Source organism: Musa acuminata, chromosome BXJ1-11 (genome assembly GCF_036884655.1).
Source record: "Musa acuminata AAA Group cultivar baxijiao chromosome BXJ1-11, Cavendish_Baxijiao_AAA, whole genome shotgun sequence".
Classification (NCBI taxonomy): domain Eukaryota; kingdom Viridiplantae; phylum Streptophyta; class Magnoliopsida; order Zingiberales; family Musaceae; genus Musa; species Musa acuminata.
In genome coordinates this window covers 28,804,546-28,820,786 of record NC_088337.1, presented here as the reverse complement: position 1 = coordinate 28,820,786, position 16,241 = coordinate 28,804,546, and the positions used below count along the sequence as shown (strand labels likewise).

At 36.8% G+C, this 16,241-nt stretch overlaps 3 protein-coding genes across 6 annotated transcripts; 2 read left to right on the top strand and 1 right to left on the bottom strand.

Moving 5' to 3' along the window:
* The first annotated feature begins 146 nt into the window (after window positions 1-146).
* On the top strand, window positions 147-2,573 carry LOC103971884 (uncharacterized protein At4g14100). The gene is made up of 2 exons (XM_009386032.3): window positions 147-633; window positions 2,233-2,573. The coding sequence occupies exons 1-2, from the start codon at window positions 171-173 to the stop codon at window positions 2,415-2,417; spliced, it is 648 nt and encodes a 215-aa protein (XP_009384307.2). The 5' UTR covers window positions 147-170; the 3' UTR covers window positions 2,418-2,573.
* A 4,946-nt stretch (window positions 2,574-7,519) lies between these two features.
* LOC135584303 (uncharacterized) lies at window positions 7,520-11,300 on the top strand. 2 transcript variants are annotated; one of them, XM_065090603.1, is made up of 6 exons: window positions 7,520-7,783; window positions 9,082-9,340; window positions 9,463-9,499; window positions 9,769-9,874; window positions 10,545-10,655; window positions 10,860-11,300. In XM_065090603.1, exons 1-6 carry the CDS (start codon window positions 7,679-7,681, stop codon window positions 10,980-10,982), a joined length of 741 nt encoding a protein of 246 aa, XP_064946675.1. In that variant the 5' UTR covers window positions 7,520-7,678; the 3' UTR covers window positions 10,983-11,300. The 2 variants fall into 2 exon arrangements, with proteins under 2 accessions (XP_064946675.1, XP_064946676.1); XM_065090604.1 differs by having other exon boundaries at window positions 7,716-7,838.
* A 35-nt stretch (window positions 11,301-11,335) lies between these two features.
* On the bottom strand, window positions 11,336-16,162 carry LOC103971882 (O-fucosyltransferase 13). 3 transcript variants are annotated; one of them, XM_009386028.3, is made up of 6 exons: window positions 15,904-16,162; window positions 15,738-15,829; window positions 15,505-15,575; window positions 15,301-15,389; window positions 15,006-15,227; window positions 11,336-12,207 (listed from the first exon to the last, which is right to left on the bottom strand). In XM_009386028.3, exons 1-6 carry the CDS (start codon window positions 16,044-16,046, stop codon window positions 11,475-11,477), a joined length of 1,350 nt encoding a protein of 449 aa, XP_009384303.2. In that variant the 5' UTR covers window positions 16,047-16,162; the 3' UTR covers window positions 11,336-11,474. The 3 variants fall into 3 exon arrangements, with proteins under 3 accessions (XP_009384303.2, XP_018676527.2, XP_018676528.2); XM_018820982.2 differs by having other exon boundaries at window positions 15,505-15,611; window positions 15,904-15,991; XM_018820983.2 differs by lacking the exon at window positions 15,904-16,162 and having other exon boundaries at window positions 15,505-15,611; window positions 15,703-15,830.
* Window positions 16,163-16,241: the final 79 nt, after the last annotated feature.

Here is a 16,241-nt window from a genome sequence, read left to right as displayed (position 1 = left end):
ATGTCATTTTGCTTTTAATATTTAATTATATTTTTCGGATATCCATTTAACTCGGGCAAGATTGGGTTTGGACTCGCATATTTATCGGTCCGTTTGGTCCTGGTTCGACCCGACCTAACCCAACTCTATAAGCCACCCCCACAAGGACCAAGAGCACACACGTCCTTGTCATGGCTCAAGATCTCATCCGAGTACTCCTGTTCCTCCACCTCTCATTCCTCTGTTCGGCCTCCGCGGCCGTCGGCGACCCGACGCCCGCGCCATGGCCGCACCAGTTCCACGCCGTCCTCTTCATGAACTACAGCGGTGCGCTGTCTCTGATCGACCTCTGGTACGACTGGCCCGGCGGACGCAACTTCAACATCATTCGCGACCAGCTCGACGGCCCGCCCTTTTACGACCTCGAGTGGAACAATGGCACCTCGTTCTTTTACACCCTCGACTCCCCGCGCTCCTGCCGCTCCGTCCAGGTCGGGGTCGGCATCCTCCGCCCCAACTGGCTCGACGGCGCCACCTACCTCGGTCAACAGACCGTCGACGGCTTCCTCTGCAACGTGTGGACCAAGGCTGACTTCATCTGGTACTACGAGGACGTCGTCACCAAGCGCCCCGTCCACTGGGTCTTCTACACAGGTGCTACATTCATCCTGAAGATGCTATCGTAATCTATTCTGTTATTGATCCCTATTTGATAGACCTCAGCCCTAGAAAAGTTGGGATTTGCAATAGTCTATACAAAATTATGTGTTTTTCTAATAATTGTGCTGGAATCCTATGAAGTTGACTGAGACTTCAATCAATCAATAATTGTGATTCCAAAGCGAAGATATTAAACATGTGCTGCAGTGTTTAAAACCCCTATAACCACGATTCAAATGATTTTGCTCTTTTTTGGATTTTGATCAAACTAACATTCACGCAAATGTTGGAGATCATGTTTCAAAAGAACCGATCTTCTATTTGAGCTTAAATGATTAATTTGGGGATATAAGATTGAAGCCTCAAACCTTTTGGGGGGATTCTAGCTTCACTCCAATTCCTAGTGTTGCCTATAAGCTTATATATTCTTGTCCTGGGCTTCGTTCGTCCATACCTGTGTTTAATTCTCTAATTTCTTGCTTTCAGATTCAGAAACTTCTTGCTTTGGGTCACATTTCATGAATTTAATTCTCAAACCCTTTTTTGATAGCATATTAATTCTTAGCAGAATAAATCATTTACTAGAAGTTGTTTTTTCAAACTGTACTTGTGCTTTATAGTGTAAGAGATTGATCAATCTGGACAGTGAGAAGCATAATATTTGTATTCTTTTTAAGATAAATTTATTCTGTTATTATCTTTTGTCTTGGACAAATCCACTTATGGAAATTGGGAGTAATAAGAATATAACATATGATAAGCTTGTTCTTGCTGTGGGCTTCATTTATAATTTCTTTTTTTTCCCTCTTATCTCTTGTTTTTGGATTTAGCTTCTTGCTGGCAATCTTGTTTTATAATTTCATAGCCTGGCCCTTCTCTTGTAGCAGATTAAAATCTCAGGATTATGGATCAACAATCCATAATCAGAAGCTTCTTTATCAGATTGTGTTGCTGCTTTGTACTTTGAGGGATTGTTCGGAACTGCTATAAGCAAAGTATTAGTCATAGTTTCTCCAATTCTTCTTCTTTCAGCGTCTAAGGTCTCTGCTTATTCGTTTTCCTAGTAAAGTTCTGTATTTTCATTATCTCCTATGTTTTCATGTCAATGCATGGAGGGAAAGAATCAATGTGCCAATTTTCTTCTTTTACATTTTGCCTGGTACTAGGTTTGAATAATACCATGTTACTTCTTAATTTGCTTATGTTTCATTGCAAAATTTACTCATGGTTTTCTCAAATCTTACCTCATCATCAATCTTATTAAGTCCTAATGTCATCACTTTTAAATATCATATTTTATTTTATTCTTTCTTTTTCCCTTTTTATCCCGATCAATGTATATATATTTTGTCCTTGGCAAAATGTTGTCCTACTCTTGAATTTTGCTTCATCTTTAACCTTCATAATGTCCTTTTCTTGCACTAGGTTAATGATCATGAGGACTAAAAATTTTTGTTCCACTATCGGCGCTCATCTAGTTCCCTTCAGTTATCTATTACTCATCCTCTGAAAGTTTACGCATATCTGCACCTTTCTGTGCTTATTCTCTTTTATATAATATAGGACGGCTGATACATTTGATATTGTTTTCAGGAAGAGCTGCTCATGTAATGATATATGAGGAGGGAGCAGTTCTCGAGGATGCTAAATGGCAGGCCCCTGTGTATTGCTTTCAGAAGGGGAAGGAAGAGAGCCTAGAACATCAACATATCAATTACGATGCCGTTCATCAGATTGTAGACCAGAAGATGTCTTTGGGAGTTCTACATGGACTTTGAATTCTATGTTATGATGATGCTGTTACCGGTGTGTGGTTCCATGGGGTTGAATTAATTTAGATAAAACTATTTTGTCATTTAGGGATTTTGCTTGTCATATGTTGATGATGCAGGGAGAAACTTATCTCTCTATCTAGGCGCCTGCTTTTGTTGTCACGACGTGGTTTCTTCTTAGTCTTCTGTTGCAATTGCTCAGCTCAAACTATTTGTAAATCAAGCTTTTGCATTCAGATTTACCTTAAACACATAATGTTGAGATCCTTATATATACTTTCTATGTTGTAGAATGTATATATAAATAACCCAATGATGATAAATTGATTTGGTCACCTCATTCAGTAAGAACTGCTAGGGCTCAAATTGCTTGTCAATTTCTTAATGAGGAAAATACTAAGAGAAATGTCAGATGGGCTGGCTGGAAGATGATTTGGAATCTAAATGTGGTTCCACAAGTGAGTTTTTTCTCTTTGAAAATTAATTTGGAGTAGGTTGCCTACTGCAGATTGATTCTCTATATTCAGCAGTACTCAATCTATCCCTTCTACATTTGCAAGATGTTTTGTGACTTGTTATCTCACATCTTTGTTTTCTTTTAATGTTTTACCATTGTTAATATCAATCATGTTTTCAAACACCATTCCAACTAATAAAGAGGTGAGTGGATTAATGGATGAATTTGGCAAGGATTTCAACTTATTGCTATTGCTACATTAAAATGACCATTATATTTACATCATAGATAAAGAGAAGCTGAAATGTATCACTTCATGTATTTTCTGTATCCTTCATGAAGTGTACAATTTAGGAAAATGCTCTGTTTTCTAAATTATGGTTCAACGAATCATATCTCATAATACTTGATGTTTTTCCATCACATAATACTAAATCCAAAACTAGTGTTGGGCAAATCTCATGAGATCAAAAAGGTTCAATTTAATGACTTCTCTTTGATGTCATCACTCACAAATGAGGACTGAGAATTCCTAAGCAAAGTGCTACTTCCAAATGTCCACAATGACAATATAGCATAGTTGTCAAGCTTCTAATCTCAACTCTTTTTTCATCAGATTATTAATGGTTTCCAAGCTATCTGTCTTCATATGTTTTCTGTCACCTCATCCTTTGAACTGGGTCTAAACATTGATGATAATTCGGTAACTTCTTTGGTCGCTTGAATGCAGTGTTTGCTTGTAGAGAATTCACTGAGCAACGACTTAATGATTGAGGTTTGTATAATCATTAAAAATATTTAAGGTTGGATCTCGGTACAATGATAAGATTGTTCTTTTACGATAGAAAATATCAAAGTCTAAGTCACAAAAATAGAAAATATCAAAGTCTAAGTCACAAAAATATCAAAGGCAGATTGATCCTTCTCAGATTTTACATTAATAGGAGCCTCATATATTGGATATATATTTTTTATAATTATTAAAAATAATTTTCACTAATAACGATCCAATTAAAAAAGGTCTCACCAATAATCTTGTAAAATATATTTAAAAATAGTCCAATTTGCCTCTCAAGCAAATTGTTTATTAACAAATTTCAATAGATGTGCATTGGCTTATAAATGACATTTTGAGAGACTGTCCACATATAGCTGAAAAGAAAGAAAGCCAATTCCCTGACAAGATTCGTTAGAACCCAACATGCTAAATGCCAATGATATGGTAACGAATTGAGGGGTTGCTGCAGATGTGAAGGCAATCAATCAAGTTATCAATTGGGTAGCAAATGATGTAAGCATGTATTGCACCTTTGTCTTTTGGAGAGAAGAGTGATCCTCTTTTTATCTTTGATATGAGGGGTGACTTTTGTATCATATGATTCTTTTAGATAGTCTGTTCTTGCATTGTCATTTTATGGAGTATGAAGTTGAATCAAAGTAGCATCATACTGTAAAATACACAAAAGATTTAAGTCCCCATCTGATTCTCTCTCCTGTTTATGATGGATGATCCTTCTGATTATGGACTGGAATAAAAGGAGGATCAATCATATGTTAAACATTTAAAAAGATTACTTCTTCTTGATTGATATTTATCGAAAGCAAAGAAAGGGAAGTGGAGGAAGGAAGAGTAGTTGAGTGGTTCGGGTATCGGATAATGTCTTTATAAAAAGCATAGGGAAAGAAATGAGGAGAAGAGAGAAAACGAAGACATTAGAGGAAGAAAAAGAAAAAAGAGAAAGAATGAGATGAAGCGACGAGGAAGAAGAACAGTGAGGAAGTGTACCAATTGGTGGTGCATCGTGAGCCACATACGATAGGCGATAATAGGCTATAACTAGAGGTAAAATATGCGAGGAAAGCTTGTCAATGTGAGCCCTATTCGAAAGTAGCATGTGCATCCATTTATGTCCAAATTGATAGTATTTTTTTTTTTTTATCAAAATAGTGATACATGATCATAAGTATGAGTTATATATATATATATATATATATATATATATAAAAGAGAGCAATTAACATAAAAAAAGTAATAATAATAATAATAATAATAGATCTAAATTAGACCTTTAGATGGTCATCAGCTTCTCCTTCTTTCTCTGCCAGCAGTTTGCCCGCTGATCTGTGTGTTCTATGGTGGCGCAAATCATTTGGAGAATTCGTATACGATGCAATAAGTAGTTATTATCTGCTCTCTCCGTCTCTCTCTATATATAATAATAACTCTTTATATTCACTCTCGAATAATATTTTTAGAAAATTTCAAAAACTTCAAACAACAGCAACAGTAATGTAATAGATCAAAACTAGACTTTTGGTTGGATATCAGCTTCTCTCCCAGCAGTCTCCGTCGCCAGGGTTGGATATCCCACCGAACCTTCATGGTTGCTGCAGTCACTTCTTGGGAAGACTTTTTTCACCGCCGCCTGCAGTTGTGTCGTGTCGACTGCTGCATAATCTCCCCCACGTTTTCGGGTGGATTCGATGAAAAGTCAACCAAGTTTTCAGGAACCCTCCCCCTCCGCGTCGGCTGGAATCGTACGGGTCAGCGATGCACAGTGAGAGACCAAACGAGCTGACTCACACTATCGGGAGCCTACGGACCGATCGATCAGTGGTCATTACCGACCCACGTACGATCGAGTTATCACCGCATGTATAAATACCGATCTCTTGGTTTAAGGAAGAAACCGAACTCTTTACATCACAAAATCCACTCATTAACTTAAACATCGAAGGGATGAAGTTGAAAATCTTCTCCTGACATCAATATGTCATGCAAGGCCGTAGCGTAGATGAAGCCGATCAAACTCCACCTCGGGTCGACTATGAGGGTACATTGGAGTTCCGAGAATCAACCTCCTAATCCAATCTCGTTCCTTCACCCTTTTCGTCCTAAAAATCCAATAGTGGCTTTTGGATCGTTAGTTCAGTAAGACCTTGTTGATTTTGTTTGTTCAAGGAACAGGCAAATTGACTGCTACATTATTTGATAAGTTATTGTCATAGTAGTGATGGTGATCTCGACGAAGACCTTATCTTTTGCTTCTCCTTTGTCACTTTTCCTTTATTCATCCCTTTTTTCTTTTTCTTTTTCTTTCTCTTCTCCTTTCTTTTTTCTTGAATCAAGAAGATAGCAAAACATAATTGAAGTATATTGCTGTCTTTGTTGCCGTTCGATCATTTAATACTTATTTTGATAGGATAAAATAAATATAGGATCTTCAAGAAGTTTATTTGTAAATCTAAGAGCTTATCAAAGAATATTACATGTATAAGGGTTTTCATGTTGCACTCTGATAGAAACCAATGTTCTTATAACCCATTTGACTGTTATAATGATTCATGGATTGTTGGTAAACCATCTGGTTGTGCAGTTTTAATCAAATCATCTTCTCTTGTTTGATGTTTATTGGTAAATGTGGGAGTTTATCAAAGAACATTACATGTATCAAGGGTTTTCTCATGCTGTACTTTCATGGAAATCAACGTGTTATAACTCATTCTACTGCTATATTATCAATAAGATCCTATTCCTAATGAAGTATTTTTAATTCTTGATTATATTGATATATAGATATTAGGTGAAATATCAAATCTAGGTGAGAGTCAATTGTCAAATAGTTGAAGTTTTGAAATTCTTCTAATGGACTTGAATGATCTATTATTTTATTATGTATTTTGACATTTAAGCTTTCAAATTGATCTCTCTCTCTCTCTCTCTATATATATATATATATATAACTTTTTTTGAAATGTGTTTTTATTTTTTATTTTTCTCTCCTATCTCCTGTAATATTGTAAATGTCCATCATCGTCATTTTTTGCATGTCACCTCTATGACACATTTTCTATATCATGAGATTTCTGTTTCCTCCGTGCTTCTTCTCCCTCTACTTCCTCATGATTCAACTTATCCATTAGCTTTCCATTGAACTAGTAGTCATACCTTTATTATTACTATAAAAATATTCTTTTTTTTTATGGAAGAGAAAGATATGCACAAAGAGTGAAAGCATCAAGACGATAGACAAAAGCCTCGTAATCACGATAGCACAAAGATAATAGATAGTCAACGAGGATGAGAGCATTTATGTGATTATAAAAATAGAAGCACCATCTTAAAATAAAATAAAAATATGACACCTTTCGAAAAAAACTTAAAAATTATTTTTTCTTTCATAAAATCATCGAATAAAAAAATAAATAATCATAATTAATCGTGTCGTATTTGAGACTCAATCAAGAGAGTCGGAGTAGAATTCGCACACGTAAAATAGACAATGAACGAGGCACTCGTCAATACTACATTTGATAGGATTATATTTTTCAATACACGGATACATTTTTTTCATGACTGATTATTCTTATCATCACATCACAAATTGTTGAGTACGTAAGATTTGTTAGAAGATCCAAAACTTTGGACCACTCAACCACACATGCAATTGCTGAACTGTTTAAGATTTGTTTAGAGATACAGAACTTTGGACCAATCAACTACACATTACAAATGCTGAGATGTTTATACGTGTAGAACAATGTATTGTTGACTACAAACTTGGAATCTTCATGAGGAAGTCGTCGGTGTCAGTGACTTATTAATGAGATGGCGATCCAAATCTGCCACTGCCAAAGAGGCCTCCTTGCATCCCTCTCTCTCTCTCTCTCTCTCTCTCTCTCACTCATCTCTTCGCATCTCTTCGCTGTCCTCTTATATCTTGATGGGTGGTGGTGGGTGGGCAGTCTGGGAAGCGTGCCCAGCCACACAGGTTCCACCATCACTGTAGATAGAGTTTCGGAGGCAGCAATGGAGCTCGAAGACAACCAGCAGCTGCCGGGCAGTGATGATGTGGAGAAGAAGAAGGTTGCCTCGCTGAGGGCCTTGGTGGAGGGCCAAGTTCCAGCTGCCAAGGTGCCGCCCCCCACCCCCAATCTTTCTCCATCCCAATCTCAGCTTTTGCTTTGTGGTATTTTGAATCCACTCGATTGTCTTAGCTATATAAATCCGTTCATCTTTATCAGATTCTCCCCTGTGGAACATCATATCTTGTTGATCTTCTTGGAGATCGCCAAGCTTATGTTCTTGCTTGTTGTGTGCTCACTGGCTTTGTTGTTTCTTGGGATATTAGTTTTCTCATCTTGGAATTCTTCACATCTTTTAGTCCTATCAGTCTTCAGCTACAATTGGGTGTTTGATTTGATCATATTTATCCTTCTTTTTTGCTGTATAAAATCCACTGGTTTATGTTATTATGGATGGTGATACATAAAGTTATGCCTATAGGATAAATATCATGATCAGCTAAATGCATATTTTTTTGTATTTGGATCCTTTCTTCCCCAGTAATTTCTTCCCTATATGCAGGTTTTTGCCTCACTATAAGCTTTTGAAATCCTTTTCCTGCAGGTTCTTCTATGGTGCCATTACCTTAGCCCCTGTTTTCCATAGGTCACTTAATATGAATCATAATTATGCTATCTCAATAACTTAGCCTTTTCAATTATGAAACTTCTTTTCCAAACTTTTATTTTTATTTTTTTTACTTTTATAACATACAGAATTTTGGGTTCCTAACCATATGCCTCCATAATTTTCAATATGGCATGTAAACCCTTTTAATTTTTTTTTACTTTCACCTTCAGGAGTCTAGATTTTTGTACCCATACCTATGAATCTACTCAATTACAATTAAATGTAATTTTGACCATATTTATTAGAAGACTCTGTCAGGGGTGCTTATGATTATGTTCAAATGCTCAAATTTTAACTGATGGTATACCGATCCTCTTGCACAAGTGACTCCTTTATTTTTCACTTGAAGGTACTTTAGAAATTTGGTCATATAAATTTACTACTGATCATGATTTGATTTTTATATCTGGTATGGGTAAAAATTCTGAAGTTGATACTTCATTATGTTGACACAACCACATGGTTCATCCTTCTGAATTATGGTACTTCACATGTCTTAAGTCTGTTCTAAACTGTAGAAACATAGTGAACATACAAGTTTTAAAGCTAATAATTGCTTGTATTTTCTGTTAGCATATGGTTTTGTTCTTGTGGAAATCAGATTTTCTTTTCTGAAGAGAGCGTGTATCTCTACAATCAATTTTCTCATAATTCCCGAAAATTTCTTTCCAAAAACCAGTCTACATCCTTGTGCTGTTTCTGATAAGAAGATTATTACTTTGTCATGCCAAATGCAGGAAGTAGATGATCTAATGCTAAGAAGGTTTCTGCGTGCACGTAATCTGGATGTCGAGAAAGCCTCGGCCCTATTCCTAAAATACCTCGAATGGAGATGTACAGCAGTACCAAATGGTTTCATCTCTGAGACTGAAATCAAGAATGAGCTTTCTCACAAGGAAGTATTCACACAGGGATTCGATAAGTTGGGGCGCCCCATAGTTGTTTATCATCCCGCTAAACATTTCTGCTCCAACCGAGAGATGGATGAGTTGAAGCGTAAGTTGTCAGTATACAACAAATAAAGTGCTAAAGAATGAAAGTGTATCTCCTTGAATTAGATTTTACTGCTTTATATAACAATACTCTCACTTACGTCGTGTTTTTCCTTGGAATTTCAGGTTTTGTTGTGTATATTCTTGATAAACTATGTGCCAGGTGATTCATCTATTGTTTTCTAATGTAGACGTAAAACCCCAAAGACAGTGTGTATATCTAGTTAATTAATGAATTGACTGGAATAATTTGTACTGATATCAGATGGATATGATGTTTTATTTCAAATGCATTGTCAGAAAATTTTGTAGAATCCTATTCGGGAAAAAAGAAAAAGAAGTTTGTGTTGTAGGAACAAGCACAGCATATATATGAACATAATCTCTTGATCTCCATACCTTATTTCCATCTGACCCTTACCATACTTGCAGAATGCCTACAGGTCAGGAGAAGTTCACATGTATTGCAGATCTTAATGGTTGGGGCTACTCAAACTGCGATATCCGGGGTTACCTTGCATCTCTAGACATCTTACAGGTTTATTTCATGAAGTCTTGCTTTATATGATTGCTTAGAATGAGTAGATTTTCCTGAAAACAGTACTCCTTATTTAGCAGTTTTGTTAAATGCAGGCGCATTTATAAGACTCGTTTAAACAGTCTAAAAATAATTTTCCTTGTCACGCGCACATCGTTTCAGTCTATGGCCAAGGAAATTACACTGTGATGTTATATTTGTGTTTGAACCGAAAAACACTATAAGCAACCACCAAAATTTCTCAACTGAATGGGAAGAGAGAAATCATTTTTATGTTGATGAGACAAACAGTAAATATAACTGGCTTAAAGCAATTAAATATTTAAAACACAGGAAAATATATTTAGAATAATATCATACAAGGGTTGTTATTTAACTGATCAAGGTTGCTATTATTTGGTGAAATAGATGTTGAATTCCTCTATAAATAATATTCATGTCAACAGCAATGCAACTTTTTGACAGCCCAATATGTAGAGTGATAGCAGAAGTGATTCACTAAAATGCCTATAGATTCCAGTTCTGTGGCTGTTGTACTCTATTGTTCTTTAGAGAAGACACTTCTTCATGATATGTGCATTGTGATCTTCCTAGAAAGGTGTCCTTGTTTCTATTTTGAAGCACAAGTTTGCAATTATATGTTACTGATTTCATCATTGCATAAGTGCAGAATCGCTACCCGGAAAGGCTAGGCAAAGCATATCTAATCCATGTACCGTATATTTTCATGAGGGTTTGGAAGATCTTATATCAATTTCTCGATAAGAATACCAAGGAAAAGGTAATTGCTCTCACCTTCTTACTCAAATTTTACTGGAACTCTTTGTTATGTCCCAAAGATTGCTCTTTTTGTGATCATTTATGTCATCGCTTAGGAAAACAATGTGTTCAGCCACAAACACAATACTGACAATTTAAGCAGCACATGCATATTTATTCTCATCTCTCATAACTGATCTATAGTTCTTGCCTTGTCCTTGTATAGTTTATCTTCATCGAGAATAAGGATCTGAAAGCTACACTACTAGAAGAAATTGATGAGAGTCAACTCCCCGAGATATATGGAGGAAAGTTGCCATTGGTTCCAGTTGAAGAATCCACAGTCTAATCCATTGTTTTCAGCATTGGAGATACCAAAGCTGTTGATAGAAATATATACGAGTGCAAACATAAGCTCATATGCTTTCATAGCTTATCATCAACGTAGAAAGCATTGCTGCTGCCTGACTTACCAAGCTGAGGATATCTTTGGCAATTTAAAGGACAACTGAGAACTGCTGATCACAAAGCTGTGTTGTTTGCTTCTGTTGACACAAATTTGCTTCTGAGCACAAAGCTTTGCGTTGTTTTCATTTTTCATGTGTTACTTGGCAAAATCAAATGCTTGAATGAAAACAAACAATCAGTATATTGGAATATTCACCAATTATTCATGGCAATACAATCAACCACACATCACAATTCATTAATCTTCATTGCCTTTGCTTTTTGAGAATAAGCCTTGTACAATGATAAGGTTCCTACTTTACAACCTTAGAGAGCATAATCCAAACATAGCGACGTTTGTACTATGTACGAGGAAGAAAAATTGAAGGACCATTCATAAAGTAAATTCACAGAAACAATCAGGCAAAGCAGTGCCTCTTCCCATCACAAAATCTTCTCTATGAGACTTCCATAAAGCATCAGCCAACTCCACCCCTTTCAGCCCAATTGCAGTAAAATTTGCAAAAGCCCTCCTGCTCAAAGCCAATGTTTTGTAATGCCGGTTCACTGCTCTCATTGCTGACACCATCTTGTCCATATTTCCAAAGTAAGTTGTAATATATGCGTCACTGTTGATCGAAACAAAATAATCCAGAGCAGCTTTTGTGTTGCCGTGCATACGAAAAATATCTTCACTATTTAGAAGAGAAGATTTAGTATAGACATTGGTGTAAACAGCTGTGAAATCTTCCATCTCCATGAGACCATCCCCGGCTGCCAAATAGATTGTTGTATCGGTGGGGATTTTAAGAGAATGGAGGACAAATGCTGTTTCCTTTGGTGTGAGTGGGCATTTCCCACGGTTCCTCCAAATGTGAGCAGCATCACCAGTCCATGGTTTTCTATCCCCACGTGAAGCTTCAATAGCATTTAAGGATGTCGAAGAGAGTCCTTGGTATTCACATTGACTATAGGCCACCATGTCAGGTTCGAATCTTAGGTGTAGTGAGAGGAAGGGTTTTGGTATCAATTTGAACAGCTCAGAGCCTTTAGCCTCCAAGGCCTTGTTCAGGCGCAGTGCATTGTAACACCCTTGACAAAGCGCAGCCTTAGCATATAGTGGATACCTGAAGCAAAAACAATATAAGTGAGAGAAACATATTATTACTGAGTGCATAACTTCCTTTTCAATGGGAATTATAATGAAAAAGGAGCAATTTCAATTTTCAAGATGCAGGACATCTTTCGGCTCAACAGGAAATTAATAGAACAAATTGTTGTACATCTGTAGTGTCTCAAGGATTACTATGCTAACCACTTTTTAAGCATTTGGCTGCTTCTGACAGACACCTCAAGTCAGATATGGGCAAAGACCAATTAAAAACATATTCCAAAAACAAAAGTTCCACTGCAAGTCACAGAATACTTTTTAAAACACATTAAATATTTGTTTACTACAGTGGATTCTATTATCTATAGGAGTAATGTCAGTTGTACTATAGGATCATATCTGCAATCAAATTAAGCAGGAAGCTGCAACTGTTGCCAATTCAGGTTCAAAACAACTTTAGTTTTTCATGAAAATACCTACAACTTCTACTTTCATAGAGTTAAAAGAGTTATTGCTGCATATATACAGACCAGCGAATTTCACATGTAAAAATACAACCATTGATGTTCATATTTCCAAAATAAAATAAGCATTTAGATGGTAAGACATTTGCACACACACACATATATATTCAGTAACCTTGATCTGTGTGAGGGTGTATTAGTTTGAAACATATAAAGTGTTGTCCAGAATAAAACTGATAATTTGGAGGGTGGATCTGATCACTCAAGTCACCTACAAGGGGTCCTTAAGCAGTAACTCAAACATTCCAGACTGCCCATGTAAATCATAAATAGACAATAACCCTTCCAATGAGATCATGAAAGATCAACTATATAGCTTCACCAAAAACAAACCTTAGAATTTTATAATTCATTACCAAGCATAATATCATAATATTACACTTTACATTATGGGAAGGATATTAGTTGGTGTTTACCAATAAAATGTTTGTTCTGTCTTCAACAAGAAGATTTCAAAGCAATCAGAGATCATCAGGTGGAGAAGGGCTATTTTTGTATGGCACCCTTTGTAGGCACTAAGTGTTGACAGGTCCTTTGGCCCATTAGGCACACTAGGTATTGCTATTATTTTGGACACATAAATGGTAACAAGGTCATGGGGATTGGACTTAGTAGATTCTGATAAAAAAGGTGTTAACAAAAGTTGCATTAAGGATAATTCTATTTAAATGTAATTATCAACAGCTTTTGTGTAAACCACTTTATTGTATTGAATCATTACTACGTAACCAATTTCATATTTTTATTATGAATTAGAGCTCTATATACCTCTTTAAAGGCCCAAAAACCACCCAAAGGCATCCAAGGAAAGTATATGGGCCACCCCATCCCAACCCTGACTTGTATCATGTAATAGTATAGGGATGCTGACCATGTGAGAGACCATGGAACCAGCATCCTGGTCTACAATCCTTGGTCAAATGTTAAGATGATGATACTGGAAGTGATACTCTTATCTTAAGCATGTTGCATGAAAAGCTTCCTACAGTGATTATTTTCCTTTCCAACCTAAGTTCAGTTTTGTTCTTTTTACCTTGACATTATGCTTGTTTGTCACAATCAATCTATAGTGACTACATCTTACTTTCCAAACCAAAGGTCAAAATATGCTTCTTGATTCTCCATTTATCTTTCTCTTTTAAACTATGACATGGTTCTACTTTCATGTAATTAGTACAATCTCTTTTGTATGAATCAAGAAAGTCCTTTCAAACCACAAACTGAATCTGTGGTCCAATCCAACATGAATGCTTAACACCAACAATATCTAGAACAGATAGGACCAACTTTATTTTTGTTGAATTCTCTTCTAGTAAGTCTTTACTTCTCATCCCTTTCATATGCTGTCATAGATACAATTGTTTACAGCAAATAATAAGAATAGCAATCAGATGAGTGCCCAGATCTGATCTCATTCTGCCTCTAAAAACTTAAGCATCCTGAGGTTACAAACACCCATGGTTTCAAATACCTATACGACACCATATTATGAGGGCTTGTATGCAAGAAAAGATATGGTGGGAAAAATTAATCAATTATCCGAATTACGAAGTTTTCTCACAATTCCTGGAGTCACCATAGTTATTTTGACACTTAAGATATTAGTTTCTCAACTTAGTTAGAGTTCACTATGCGGGAGTTATATAGAGATGAGTGGAGTCTCTAAATTCCTTTGTAATGTTTAACGTGTTTGTCTGACATTAATTCCAAAGCTGGAACAAGAGGCAAGACTATATACATGGAAAAGGCTACAATTAGTATTGGCATGCTATGTAAAAGGCCTATATCTATTACTAAGCCAAAGGGTGTCATGTGTATGTACAAATCCCTTCAAAAAAAGGGCAAAATCTGACACAGTTTTACATCTGAAATTTTGTTAATGATGGACTTTGGCAAAGGAACAACAGATCAACTTAACTATTTAGATGCTAGAATCAATATATTCTCCAAATATTGTTGAACAGATGGGAAGCAACAATTTTGATAGAAATGAATGCAAAGGGGTACCCCAAAATTTTTTGTATATGCTCATACCCAAGTTGATTAAAAGAAAAAGAACACATTTTTTTCCCAAACTTCACAAGAAACCTATAATATTTCCAAAAAAAGATTAGCCAGACCAACATACCTGCTGTCATGAACTTCAATAAGAATCAATTTACGTAAATAAAGCATCATAACAAAAAGAAGCTTTTAAATATTGAATACACGCTACCAAAACAACCTTTTGCCTTAAACGACTGCAGAAGCAGATATTCAAAGAATCTTAAGAGATCATGGTAGAAAGTACCTATCTCTCCTTTGGCTAATAGCTGGTGTCAATGATATATAGCGATGTTCTAGTAGAGCAGGAAGCACTGCTTCAACATAATCAAATTGACCTTTGCGTTTGCTGCAGTCCACCCTATAAGGCTCTCTTGAAGCAATTTCCTCTGGCAACTCTTTCACAAGTTCCACGAAACCTTTTGTTTGCTGAATAAAGTAGTCTACATCAAACACATCTGCGAAGCCACTGATCAAAATCAAAACTTCCCGTCAGTACTAATTCACCGAGCATCGTTTTCTCTTTCAGCACTCAGCCATACCTCGATTCATTCCAGTAAGCAGCCACCTCAAATTTGGGCAAGACCAGAGTCGCATTTAGGATCCGAGCTATCCCGATGCCATCACAGAACTACAGTTGGCCAAAAAAGGAACGACTTTTCACTCATAAAGAATGCACGATTCATGCCTCGTATCATTAAAGACGAGCAAAGAAAATACAGTAAAGCAGAATCGGATCAACCCACATCTCGTCGCATTTGGTTAAGGCCACCATAGCAATCCACCCGGATGTAGCCGTTGGTCTTCGCGGGCAGAGCTGCAGCATTTCAACAAAAAACCAAATGGGAACCAGCTGCAATAAAAAATCCAGTTCAAGGTGGATTCAGGCGAAAATATAACAGACCGCAGATCCCATCAACATCAATTCTAACCCTAACCCCAACCTAATGATGGATCAAGATCGGGAAGTGAGCCAGACCAGGTAAAGAAGAATTCTTCCACCAATTGCACGCCTTCCACTCCACGACCCGTCGCGCGCTCCAGATGTCGGGTTCCTCCAGCGAGAAAGACCTGTTGGGAAGCGAGATAAGACATGACGGAACACGAAATACATACATATAGAGAGAGAGAAATGTGATCCGCACCCGAAGAAAGAGATGAAAGGATTAGGGGTGGAGGGAGAGAAGAGAACGGCGGCGAGGAGTAGGAGTGGGAGGAGGAGGAAGGTGGGGAGGAGGCGGCGGAGCAGGGGACGCAGCATTCGGTGGTGCCACGAGCCCAACGACATGGAGGCGGCCACACCCGCAGACTGGAACTCGAGATCTGCTGCCCTCTCTCAAATCCTCTATTCTCCTTCGCCTTCTCTCCATCAATCCTACTCGGTAGTAAAAAATAAGAACGCCAGTTTCTTATTTGCTAAAGAATGGGATCATCATATTATATTAAAAATTAACATATGATATAGAATTTTTCTTTTTTTTTT